This window comes from Leuciscus leuciscus (genome assembly GCF_965113295.1).
Source record: "Leuciscus leuciscus genome assembly, chromosome: 14".
In the NCBI taxonomy this organism is placed as follows: Eukaryota; Metazoa; Chordata; class Actinopteri; order Cypriniformes; family Leuciscidae; genus Leuciscus; species Leuciscus leuciscus.
The window spans coordinates 33,867,494-33,879,593 of NC_138738.1; the positions used below are offsets into that span (position 1 = coordinate 33,867,494).

General features: G+C 37.1%; 1 protein-coding gene across 6 annotated transcripts; it reads right to left on the minus strand.

Annotated features, from left to right (window-relative positions):
- Window positions 1-1,048: 1,048 nt before the first annotated feature.
- Window positions 1,049-11,419, minus strand: ccdc14 (coiled-coil domain containing 14). 6 transcript variants are annotated; one of them, XM_082189788.1, is made up of 14 exons: window positions 11,152-11,419; window positions 10,919-10,990; window positions 10,759-10,814; window positions 10,584-10,653; window positions 10,416-10,488; window positions 10,188-10,334; window positions 9,418-9,636; window positions 8,528-8,622; window positions 6,833-7,415; window positions 5,839-5,977; window positions 4,473-4,533; window positions 4,107-4,338; window positions 3,209-3,341; window positions 1,049-2,076 (listed from the first exon to the last, which is right to left on the minus strand). In XM_082189788.1, the coding sequence occupies exons 2-14, from the start codon at window positions 10,946-10,948 to the stop codon at window positions 1,167-1,169; spliced, it is 2,748 nt and encodes a 915-aa protein (XP_082045914.1). In that variant the 5' UTR covers window positions 10,949-10,990; window positions 11,152-11,419; the 3' UTR covers window positions 1,049-1,166. The 6 variants fall into 6 exon arrangements, with proteins under 6 accessions (XP_082045914.1, XP_082045915.1, XP_082045913.1 ...); XM_082189789.1 differs by lacking the exon at window positions 11,152-11,419 and having other exon boundaries at window positions 4,473-4,530; window positions 10,919-11,145; XM_082189787.1 differs by lacking the exon at window positions 11,152-11,419 and having other exon boundaries at window positions 10,919-11,145.
- Between the last annotated feature and the right edge of the window lie 681 nt (window positions 11,420-12,100).

Below are 12,100 nucleotides of genomic sequence, written 5' to 3' on the forward strand. Positions count from 1 at the left end.
ATATAAGCAGAACTGTTTCCAACTTTGATAATGAATCATCATATTAGAATGATTTCTAAAGGATCATGTGATAGACCGGATGTCACATGTGACACTGAAGACTGGAGTAATGATGCTGAAAATTCAGCTTTGCATCACAGAAATAAATGATAATTTAAAGTATAATAAATTGAAAACCAATTATTTTAAATTGTAATAATATATCACAATATTAAAAATGTTTCTGTATTTTTGATCAAATAAATGCAGGCTTGATGAGCAGAAGAAATTTCTTTCAAAAACATAAAAAATAGTAATGTTTCCAAACTTTTGGCCTGTACATTTTATGGCATAGTAATGATATTTATTTACAGGTTTATTCAAAATAGCAAAGTTCACATTAAATCTTTATTGTAAATCGTGCTATAAAAGATAATGGGGACTTGACTTGAATGCTATGTAATGCTCTTGGTATTTGTGTTTAGGCTGTAATGTGTGTGTGTGTGTATATAGGCCTATATATATGCTAAATCATGAACACAATGACGGGGTGAAATGGGCTGTGATGCATGGGGCGCCAGGTAAAATCTTGCCTAGGGCAGCAAATTGGTCAGGGCCGGCCCTGGCCCTAACAATGCTTGCTAACAAGCGTTCCACAGATGCAGACAAACCTGATTTGAGTGTGAGTGTGTGTGTGTTTCAGTTCACTAAATCAGACATGGTGAAAAGGGGGATAATGTAATTCCAAATTAAATATAAATTTAAGTTCCCCTATTTACCACCTCAGTTCCAGAGCCCTCCAGTCAGCTTAATATCTGGCGGCCTAAAATTAGTGTCTGGCATTTTTAACTTGCCTAAGGATATTTAAATAATGTGTTAGGTGTTCCAGAGGTTTAATGTCAGCCGTTTGGATGTATAATGATACAATACAGGACAAACTGCCCTCTAGAGATTTAATATGGGGCACATTGTTTGCTTAAATACCTGATGTTTCTGTGTAATACGAGATGGTAGGAAACCCTAGTGGAAAGGTAGTCTTAAGACCAAAGAAAAAATACAACAAGAAATGTAATATTCAGTGATGTTTCACATAATAATTTAATAAAAATAAAGAGACATGTAAAGATATCCATTAATTACATGTAATCCATTTAAAAACAACACACTCAGCATTCAGAAATATTAAATTACTTGTTTCGATCAACTCTCAGGGTCTTCTGCAGACTTTCTATGCTGGCGTCTAGTGCTGCAAGCCCATCCCTAAAATTCTGTTCATCCTGTGTGTTAAACGTGGACCAGGAGTTTATGCTCCAATCAGAGGCTAAAGATTTAATATCACAAGAGGAAAAGGTGTTCTCTATCACTGAAGGGTGTCCAAAGTATGCTGACTGAACACCCATCCTTCGGGCACGCAGAGATTGCACCGATTGATTATTCAGGCCCTTCATTTTCTGATTTAACTGCAAGGCCACACCTTGATGTTCTGAAAGGAAATCTCTGCCATCATTCTTTGCATCCTGAATGTGGAGCCCATCTGAGATGTCCAGCTTTTCAAAAGCACGGCCCATATATTTTTTAAGCCCTACATCCGCATCCACTTCTTCTCTTTGATTCTTGGCTGTTCTCAGCTCATTACACTGAGTTAGCGGTTTACTATGAGCAACTCCTGAGGGAAGTTGCACTACTGGAGTCTCTTTTAAAGGAGCAAACATTGTTCTTTTCTGCTCTTCTGACTGAGGAATATTCTCAGCTATAGTTTCCAGGGTTTGTTTGTGTATATCCCTATCCGTTGGTGAGCAGACTTTAACATCTGATGGCATAAAGTTGTCTTTTCCACCATTAATCTGACCAGGGGAGACTAGTTGTAATGTCTGGGACTTACAGTGAACTCGGTGGAGAGGAGAGGCCTGTCCGATGCCCTCCAGGGTCTGAAGGTAGGTCTTTACAGAGTTTGAAAGTTGATCTGACACAGTGGACTCCCTCTGTGCATTTTCATGCAATTCCAGAACACTCTTAGTAAGCTGAGAGTTTGATTGGCACAAGTCCTGCTGAGGAGAATATTTGCTAGTGTCTTTTGTTTGACTTCTCTCCAGATTTCTGTGTGCATGAAAAAACAAAGGTTACAATGACCGGCATCTCACATGCATCTTCGGTTACATGCTAGATTCTCAAGATTTCATTTGAAGATGTAATTTCTTTATAGTTTAGATGAGTGATTCATGAGTGAACATCAAGAGGCAACATAATGGTATCAAAATGGCTTGTCCCACACTCAAAAAGATGAGGGCTTGTCACACAACCTGTCCATGTTGGCATGTCTAACATGGCTTAATGGATAGTTCACCCAAAAATGAATATTCTGTCATCATCAAACAGTTGACAGTAGCTATTGACTATTGGAAGGCAATGGCTATCGTCAATTGTCTGGTAACCAACATTCTTTAAAATATCTTCTTTTGTGAATAGCAGAAGAAAGAAATTCATACAGGTTGGTGAGTAACAGGAACATGAGGGTGAGAATTCAATGACGACAGAATTTTCAGTTTTGGGTGAACAAATGAATGTGCATCAAAATAGAGTTTGATTGACTGGATGCACAGCCTTTGAAGCCAACAAAACAGACAAGTTTTCTCCTATTTTTAAAAGCTGATGAGGATATTTATTTGACTATCTTAAAGGTGCTGTAGGACATCTGGGAAAATGCTAGCTTTAGCCTGATAGCAGTGAAAGTGTACGTCCATCCCTCCCTGCAAATCGCCGTCATTCACCGGTGAGAGAGCTTTATTAGCACAGTTAGTAACACTACAATACCAAATGTAAACAAATTCTTAAAAACAGAATTAGATGCAGCAAGTTTTCGGTTTGTTTAGCTAGCAAGACTTGTCAGTGTGTTATATTTCTTGCATGACAGAGTTCCCACGATGAGAGTCTGCTTGGCTCCAAAGAAGATATATAGATCGCAGATCCTTTGCCAGTGTCACTTGTTGTCGGTTCAGAAGGAAAGTGAGGTTGTTGCTGCTTGCCATTCTCGCTCTGTCTTCACAGCGCATTTAATAGACTTTCAACCAGCATAACAAAACAAAAAATTCTGCAGAGAATCACCTACGGCACCTTTAAGTACTAACAATTATATGATCGTTTGCATTTAGCATCGTATTTCACTGTTGTCCGTGACACTATCAGAACATACAGTACCCTACTCATCAGTAAGAACCACTTGTTAAATTACCTGATGACTTCCTGCAGTCTGCTGATCTCTGCCTCACTCTGCCGGAGACTCAGAGACAGTACAGTCTTCTCAATCTCATCCTTTTTGAGTTTACCCTGGTACCTCTGCATTTCAGCTAATGCTTCATTCATCTCTGCATGGGTAAAATAGCATGACAATCACTTACAGCAAAAAGAAAAGGGCTTGAAATGTCAATTTAACAGTAAATATAGTGATTATAAAGTCAATGATAACACCTTACAATGAAGTCTAATTTGTAAACATTAATATTTGTAAATGTTGGGCAGTTATGGCCTAATGGTTAGAGAGTCAGATTCGATTCTCAATATAGGCAGGAAAATGTAGGTGGGGGAGTGAATGAACAGCGCTCTCTTCCACCCTCAATACCCTCGACTGCAGTGCCTTTCCGCAAGGCAACTAACACCCATGGCTGCCCACTGCTCTGTGTGTGTCTGTGTGTGTGTGTGTCTGTCTGTGTCTGTTCACTACTCGCTGCTCCTAATGTTTGTGCACTAACTTGGATAGGTTAAATGCAGAGGACAAATTCCAAGTCTGGGTTACCATACTTGGCCTTCACGTCACTTTTTTTTCACTTTCATTAGTTTGCAGATTAATGTGATTTCCTCAGCTTTTTGTTGATTAAAAAAAAGAATGCATGCTAGAATAAAATTGATTTTTTTTGCTTAAAAGCAGAGGGTCTGTTCTTTCTTTTGATATATTGCATGTTCAGATATTCACAACACAACAAGAATACTATGGGGGTATCAATACCATGAACATTTTGAGAAAATGATCAAAAACGAATAAAATAAAAAACAACCAAACTAATATAATATAAATTTCCTTTCCAAATGGAAACATGATTTAAAGCTACAACACAATAAGAGAATACTCTTACCCAGCCTTATCCGACTGTTCTCTAACTCACACAACTCTTTGTGCTGCTTCAGGTCACCGTCTTTGTCCTCCATGGCTTTCCGTAGTCTCATGTTCTCCTGTTGCAGATCATCAAGCTCTCTATGGCTCTCATTTAACTGAGTTTGTAGAGTGAAGTTTAGAGACTGCAAGGCAACCACTGTAACAGAACCATGCCAATGGTTCACAAAGGTTGTTTTCATGCATCCACACGGCTAGACAGAAAATAAAAAGCTAAATTCTAAAAATATATTTACATATTTGCACATTTACTCTTCCATATGATGTATTCCTTCTTAAGTCAAGCCTTTTACAGACAGAACAGAGAAGACAGCATGGCTCCACTCACCCTCCATGTCACAGGCCTCCGGTCTGGCTCGCCGTTCTGCTCTCTCTCGCTCCAATAACTGCTGATTGAGTATTCGCAAGCGCCTGGGAGACATGCAAATAAACACAAATTAGGGTTATCAATTTAAGTGTGAATAATTTGGAGAAAAAAAAACATGATAGAAAATGAACACATTCTTCAAAAGCTTATGTCCAATGCCATGCAAATAAAACAAACAATATATTTTTGTATGCTATAGTATAGACCATTTGGTAGTAAACATCAGAATTACGTCACTGCAGTTGTGTGCGCATTATGGTGGCAGAAAAACAGTGGTAACAATTGGAGGAAAATGGGGCGAGATCCACAAAATAATGAAAAAAATGTCTTGTGCCTTTAGATGTCAGAATTAGATTGGAAAAAAGATGGTCTTCTTCATTTTCATACAATACCATCGTCTTAAGAAGCTAAACGCAGACATTTAGTGCAGACCATTTAGACAGAGTGGACTGATGAATAAAGCATACATTTGATGTGAACAATAGATTTACATAAATTACAAAAACAGTTGATAAGAGGGAATAATGTATTCACCTTACAGTTACAGCATGAAATAAACTTAAATTAAACCTATAACATTTGAAATAGACTAGATAGTAGTAGAAGTAGTAATTCTAGTGTTTTATCATGAAAAAAAGTTGTAGCCTACTGTCCTGACCCAGACATTGCAAGTCCAGTTCGCCATTAGTATATTGTTGTTTGACTTGTATTGCTGCGTTTTGTGTTTTTGCCACTGACTAGGCAGTACCTCGGTCCATAATACATTAGACATGACCAAAGTACAAAATGATATGCGATTATGCGTAAAGAGATTTGTATGCCTTAAGCTGTTAGACGCTGGGTTTTTTACAAAAGGAATACGAAGATGTCCAGCCACTGTAATTTTGGTCATTTATTGGTTTCTTGACCCACATATGACCGTGAGTACGGGTCAGGAAAACTTATCCCATTGCTAAGGGTTAGCTTAGTGTATGACAACATGTCTTCTGCTGGCAAACCATTCAAATAACTGGAGAAGGCATCATGTTGTAAATATATTCAAACTACTATCCATACACTATACTACTTTCTGCCACCAGGTAGGCTCCGCCCACAAAATACATCAACACCCAAAATCTATTCAATGCCTTTGTCTGCCACAATGTCATAAACTTGATGTGGGAGCTTTTCCCAACACATTGATATATGTGGTTAATCTGATTAATTGGCATATCATGCAATTAATTCAATTACAGTCTTTAATCATTTAATAGCCTTAATACAAATTCACACACATCCTTGCAACACACTGACATGCATGTCTGTAAACACTCTTTGAGTTGCTGACCTTCGCAGCTGTACATTCTCACTCCTGAGTGGCTGTAAAGCGAGCGCAATCTCAGCCTGGATGTTGGTGCTGCCCACCATGACAGGAAGTAGTGAGATACTCTGCTCCACCTCAGAGATCAGACGCACAGCTTCACTGTCTGCACAGAAGAGCAAACGTGTAATAAAACTTGAAAATAACACCCAGAGGGGAAAAATCTGCTTAAATGCCAATGTCCAATTTTTTGATTGTTAAAGAAAGTGAATTAGTTAACCATCTCAAGTTTGAAACAGGATATCAACTTTTATAAACGAAAACTCCCAGATGATTGGAAGACAGCCCTGTAATAAGACCCTGACAACAACACAGAGAAAAATATCAAATTTAAAAAAAGATATGCTGACAAATGTCTCGTCTATATAATTAAAGTCAGTGACGTTTTGAACCCCATTTTGGGCTCATTGAATGAAAAAAAACATTCTGCAAAATATATTTTAAATCGAGTTTCACAGAAGAAAGAATGGCATACAGGTTTGGAACAACATGAAGACTTCTCATTTTCTGGTTAAATACCACTTTAAAGTCACCATGAAATCAAAATCGACAATTCTTATTTTTTTATTGAATATTGCATAAATGATTTATCCATGCACATCCTTGTTTTTTTTTATTTTTATTAATGTGCCCTCATAATCTTTAATTAAAATAACTTCTCCCAATTGCAGTAACATCTCTTCTCTGATTATGTATTTATTGGAGCGAGGGCGGGACAACCTGTCACTCACATGACATCACAGCCATAGCAAACCACAACCATCCAATCAATTCCACATGCCCAACATTTCTTCTTGTTTGAGAAGCGTAGAATTTCACTCTACGTCACAACAAGGAAGAAAAGACTTTTGCAAAGTTTCATGCTGACTTTGAGTTTTTTTTTCCTAAATTCAAGTACTTAAGATGGATGTAAAGTCAAAGATTTAAAAAATAAATTTGAAAATAAATCAAATATTCTCACCCTGATTAGCAACTAAAGTCTTCAGCTCTCCCAGCAGATATTTAACAGTCACCACTTTCCGTGCGGTTTTCTCTGGACTGGTGGGTTTGACTTTGTGACTCAGAACTGTTAATTTCTCATAGCTGGTCTGACAGCTGATGTCTCTGACAGCTGTATTGTCCATCCCATGTTTTTCATCTTCATCCTCTACACTCTCCTCAGAGCAGATCTCCTGTACTGGTCCATTTGGATCAGGCTGAGTCTGGCTGACTAGAAGCTGGTTGGGCGTCTGTGTTGCTGAGGGGCAGATCAAGGACCCAGTGGATGATGTCAATTTAACTTGAGGAACACTGCAGACAGGGCTGGTGATTATAGGTAGCCCATGCCTTACTGGAGTGCAGGACCCATTTTGGACAGGAGATACAGTAACTGGAGACTGTCGTTGGACTGGGGGTGGCATTGAGAAAGAAGCCACATACGGATTTGGAGTGGCAGACATTTCTTCAGAAGCATGAGGGCAGGAGGGGATGGCAGCACTCATGGCCCTCGACTGATGAAACTCCCCAGATGAGCCACCACTGCTCAGTACACACTGTGAAGTACACTAAAAACAACAGAGAAAGACGAAAGCAAGGTGAATGACACTTTTACTCACTAGATCTGTTTCCCTACTTGTCTCAGAGTGTAAAAGTAACCAAAATTTTTTTTATATATATATATATATAGAGAGAGAGAGAGAGAGAGAGAGAGAGAGAGAGATATCAATTTTAAGTGAAGTTAATTTAGTACAATTGTTTAATTTAACACATCCAGTGTGTATATTCAATAATAAGAATCATCGCAGCATCTCAAAGAAAGTCATCAAAACCATTCAAAAGTTTGAGGTCAATAAGTTAAATTAATACTCTTATCCAGCAAGTATGCATTTAATTGATAATACATGAAAGTAAAGACTTTCACACATTATTACAAAAAAACGATTTCAAATAAATGCTGTTCTTTTCAAATTTCTATTCATCAGAGAATCCTGAAAAAATATGACACGGTTACAAAAATATGTGACACGTTTTCAACATTAGCAATAACAAGAAATGTTTGTTGATTAGCACCAAATTAGCATATCCTTTAAATTTCTTTGTTTTAAGAAATTATTTTAAACATTAATTAAGTGCTGTTTGGTTTCTGAAGGATAACGTGACACTGAAGACTGGATTAATGGCTAATAACTAGAAACTACATTTCTAAATATATTCAAATAGAAAAATTGTTATTTTAAGTTGTAATAATATTTCACAATATTACTGTTTTTACTGTACTTTTTAATTAAACAAATGCAGCCTTGGTAAGCATAAGAGACTACTTTTAAAAACATTAATAAATTCTCAACAATACCAAACGTTTGAATGGCAGTGTAACTCCGACACATGTGTACAGTACATAGACCAAAAAGTTAATAATTTACATAGACTATGCAAAAGTGATAAAGTGATAGGCTTATGTTTAGTTATAATAATAAAACAAATAGACGCTTTACTTGTCTTCCAAAGTAATGATGAATTATCTTAATATGGTTGATTTTATCATCAATAACTGATATATATTGAAAATCATTTGATTAATCACCATTTCATGTATTTTATGCAATTGATTATTTTTTAATTGATTGACAACCCTCACTGTTCTATTTTAGTTTGCAAAGTAGTGCAGTAAATTTACAGGTTCACTGTGAGCTGATCCAGGTCTCTGGGGGCTCAATGCAGGAGTGGATGTAGTCAGCCGACAGTTAAATAGAGTGGATGTGTGAACCTGACCTGCAAACAGAGGGAGAAACCATTTGGATATGATATCAGCAGAGCTTGACATTTACACCCGCCAAATGCGGGTGGATTTCAGCAGTGTCGTGTAGCGCAGTCACTACTACTACTAGCCATATTGGCGGGTTGAATTTTATATATAATACATACATTTTTCAAAGTCTTTTAAAAAGGAATCTTAAATAATAAACTAAGTGCAATGTAGTGTTGTCAAAAATATAGATTTTTCGATACATCTTGATTCTGAAATATCTGAAACGCTTCCAATACTCATTTTCCCCAGAATAGATGCACGATTTCCGATAAGAAAAATTGACCAGCTGCGCTTTCCCACTCTCCCATCTCTTCGACAGCGAGTTGACACACAAACCCATCTCCCCTCACACACTCGTTTCATTTGCTCCGGATGAATATTGTTAGCATTACAGGGCTTGAATTTCGACGTGGGATTGAGCGTATTTTACTTCATTTTGTGCTCACAACCAAAGTGAGCGACCATAAAGCCACTATAATAATATTATTATAATATATATTATTATTATTAAGCCACAGATAATATAAAAAATATCTATATGGCACTTTTTCCCCATGGTATCGATGTCAAAACTGTGGCCAGAGAAAATGCTGAGTGGCTGGTAACTTTGGAAAACCACTAGCCACAGCAGCTGGTGAGTAAAAAAGTTAAGACAGAAGTACAGTAAGACATTCTAATAAATGATCATCATTTGAGCAGGCCCTTTACAGAACCCACAGAATTAAATATATAATGTGTTAGTGAGCGTGTCTGTTTACCAGAAGTCGGCAGATTACAGCTAGCAGCAGACTGAGAGGAGGCCAGTGGAACTGAGACTTGCTGGGCATGTTCTGCTTGCGTTACACGGGTCAGTGCTGAAGGTTGATCCTGTGATCCTTGCGCCGGTTTGACCCCAGGGTTCTGATCACCACGACGACTCGGCTGCCCTGCTGAACTCAGGTGACAACTGGAGGATGCAATCGTCCTCTGCACTGCAGCTACAGTAAGAAAGATAGATAGGCTGTGAAGCAGTATTTTGTGCTTCTGCAAATAGCTGTTAAAAAGAATCACTCTGCTGTGGCAGTCACACATATCCAATAAGGATTTTACAACAAAGGAGGAAAATGAACCGAAAAGATTGACGAAGATGTAATTTCAAAAACAATGGAAGCTTGTTAAGAAAAAAAAAAGTAATTGTGACTTTTTATCTCACAAGTCTTGACTTTTTTTCTTGCAATTCACGATTCAGACTTTATAACTCACAATTGCGAGTTTATATCTTACCAATCTGAGAAAAAGTCAGAATGGTGAGATATACTGTAAACTTGCAATTCTGACTTTATCCATGTAATTGTGAGTATAGATATAAAGTCAGAATTGGGAGTTTTTTGGGGTTTTTTGTCTCAGATTTCTCTTTTTCTCAGATTTGTGAGATATAAAGTGGCATTTACACTTTTTATTCCATGGTGGAAACCAGCTTCCATAAAAAAACAGATATTCCACAAGTATGTCTAAGATGAAAAAATTATGTACACTTAGAGTACATTACCTGCCCTTTTTTTCACATGTATTGCCGTGGTTGTCTTCTTCCCATGCTTTTTTTTGTCAGTCTCGATTTTTCTTGATAAATTCTTGGGTTTGGATTTGAAGGTGCAGGTTTTTGTTCCCTGTTGTTTGGGCTTAGATTCTGTTGATTCTGTTGTGTGAAGATTATTAATCTCATCACTACTTAATTGCTAAACACAGAAAATGAGGTCTGATTTTGTAAATACAATACCTGCTTGTTCTGCTTGTAGTATTCCATTCAATAAAGCAGCACATCGGTCCAGTCCCTCGTGTATTGTTGTCACCTGGAAGCAATTTTCAATGTGAAAGAATGTCACATGAATTTAAAAATCATGATACTGATTCTTTATACTCAACCTCATATATGGGGCTTCTTTACCTGATCTTCAGAGTCTGTAGAATATAGAGAATACGCTGGTTCAAGAGGAGGCACACATCTTCCAGCAAAACTAAACCAGACAACATTTATGTTTGTTAAATGTGTGAAACAAATAGCATCTAAAATTCATTCTATTATATCTTTTATCTAGGATATCTTTTATCCGGTTTGTTACCGTTTTTTTTGTATTTGTCCCCGTCCGGACCCCGTCAGTCTGCCTGATGAGACCACCTGCAAGACAATTGGCTTTAATGCTAAACAAAACACAGCATAATAACTTACATAGTATCATATATAAAATAATTAAAACATATATAATCGTTTATAACCGCTACCTTTGGTCTTGATACTCCCTGTCTTGCCATGCGTGATGTATAGTCGATAAACCTTCAGAAATCACCGTTCACCTACAGTACATGCAGTAAATATGTATTTATCATGATCATATGGATCTAATAATGGTTTACCATTGCTTGTATTTATTGCACGAATTAACGGCAAAAACGTAAAGACCAAAATACATATCAAACAGTAGTAATCTAAAAGCTAGATGAAAAGCAAAACAAACCTCCTCTGTTACAATCACCACCACTACGCAATCGCTGCGTTCAAAACGGAAGCCGAGTGTCGTAGTCCAATAGAAAAACAGTTCGTTTTAATCTCTGGATTTGATTGGTGAATTACGGTAAAATCATTACAAACCTTTCGTCTATTGGTCTCAGACTATGTCAGTCGTATGAACACTAGCCAATCGTTTCCTCAGACTTGGCTAACGCCCATTAAGACTTCAGTTCAGACGCCAAAAAGGTGTTTCTATGGAGATGGAGTGGCAGAATTATAAGAACTGATACCTCGCGGTTTTGTAAAATGATAATCCCCATAGGTCTATATAAAATGCAAAAAACAATGGTCACTTTGAGTGACGGTTAAAATGAATGATAGAATCACTTTTTCGTTACATTTATGCTATTATTACATTAATCATTCACGAAAATGGTCAATTTTTGTAATGCACATCCCCATGACTTGCTAGCACTACTAAAGTAACACTACAGTACTGATAGTCATATACCTGACAGACTTTTGCATAGTCACGTAATATTTGTAATATTTGTGTAGGCCTATATTTAAAAAAAGTACATTTTTAGGCAAGTTACCAAAATAAAGCCCCTTTTCAGCGCTGCGCTTGTCTTGTCTTGTCTTCCAGGTTTGTATTTAATTTTCCACATAAAGAAGGTAAGATCTTATGGATTTATGAATGAACCGCTCGTTTTGAAATCTTATACTGACATTTATTATGAAATCCGCTTCAAACATTAGCCTACAATGCTCATGATAACTTTCATTAACTCTACAATAAACCACTTCAGCTAATTTTCAAACACAACATTATAAAGATGGCTGTGCATTTGTTTCTCTGGTGCATAAGGTTTAGTCTGTAGTTTTTGTCCATGTCCCTTCACTTTCAGTTCAGTCCCATTATGCTGTGACATTTCACTAATTAAAATTGCGGTTTC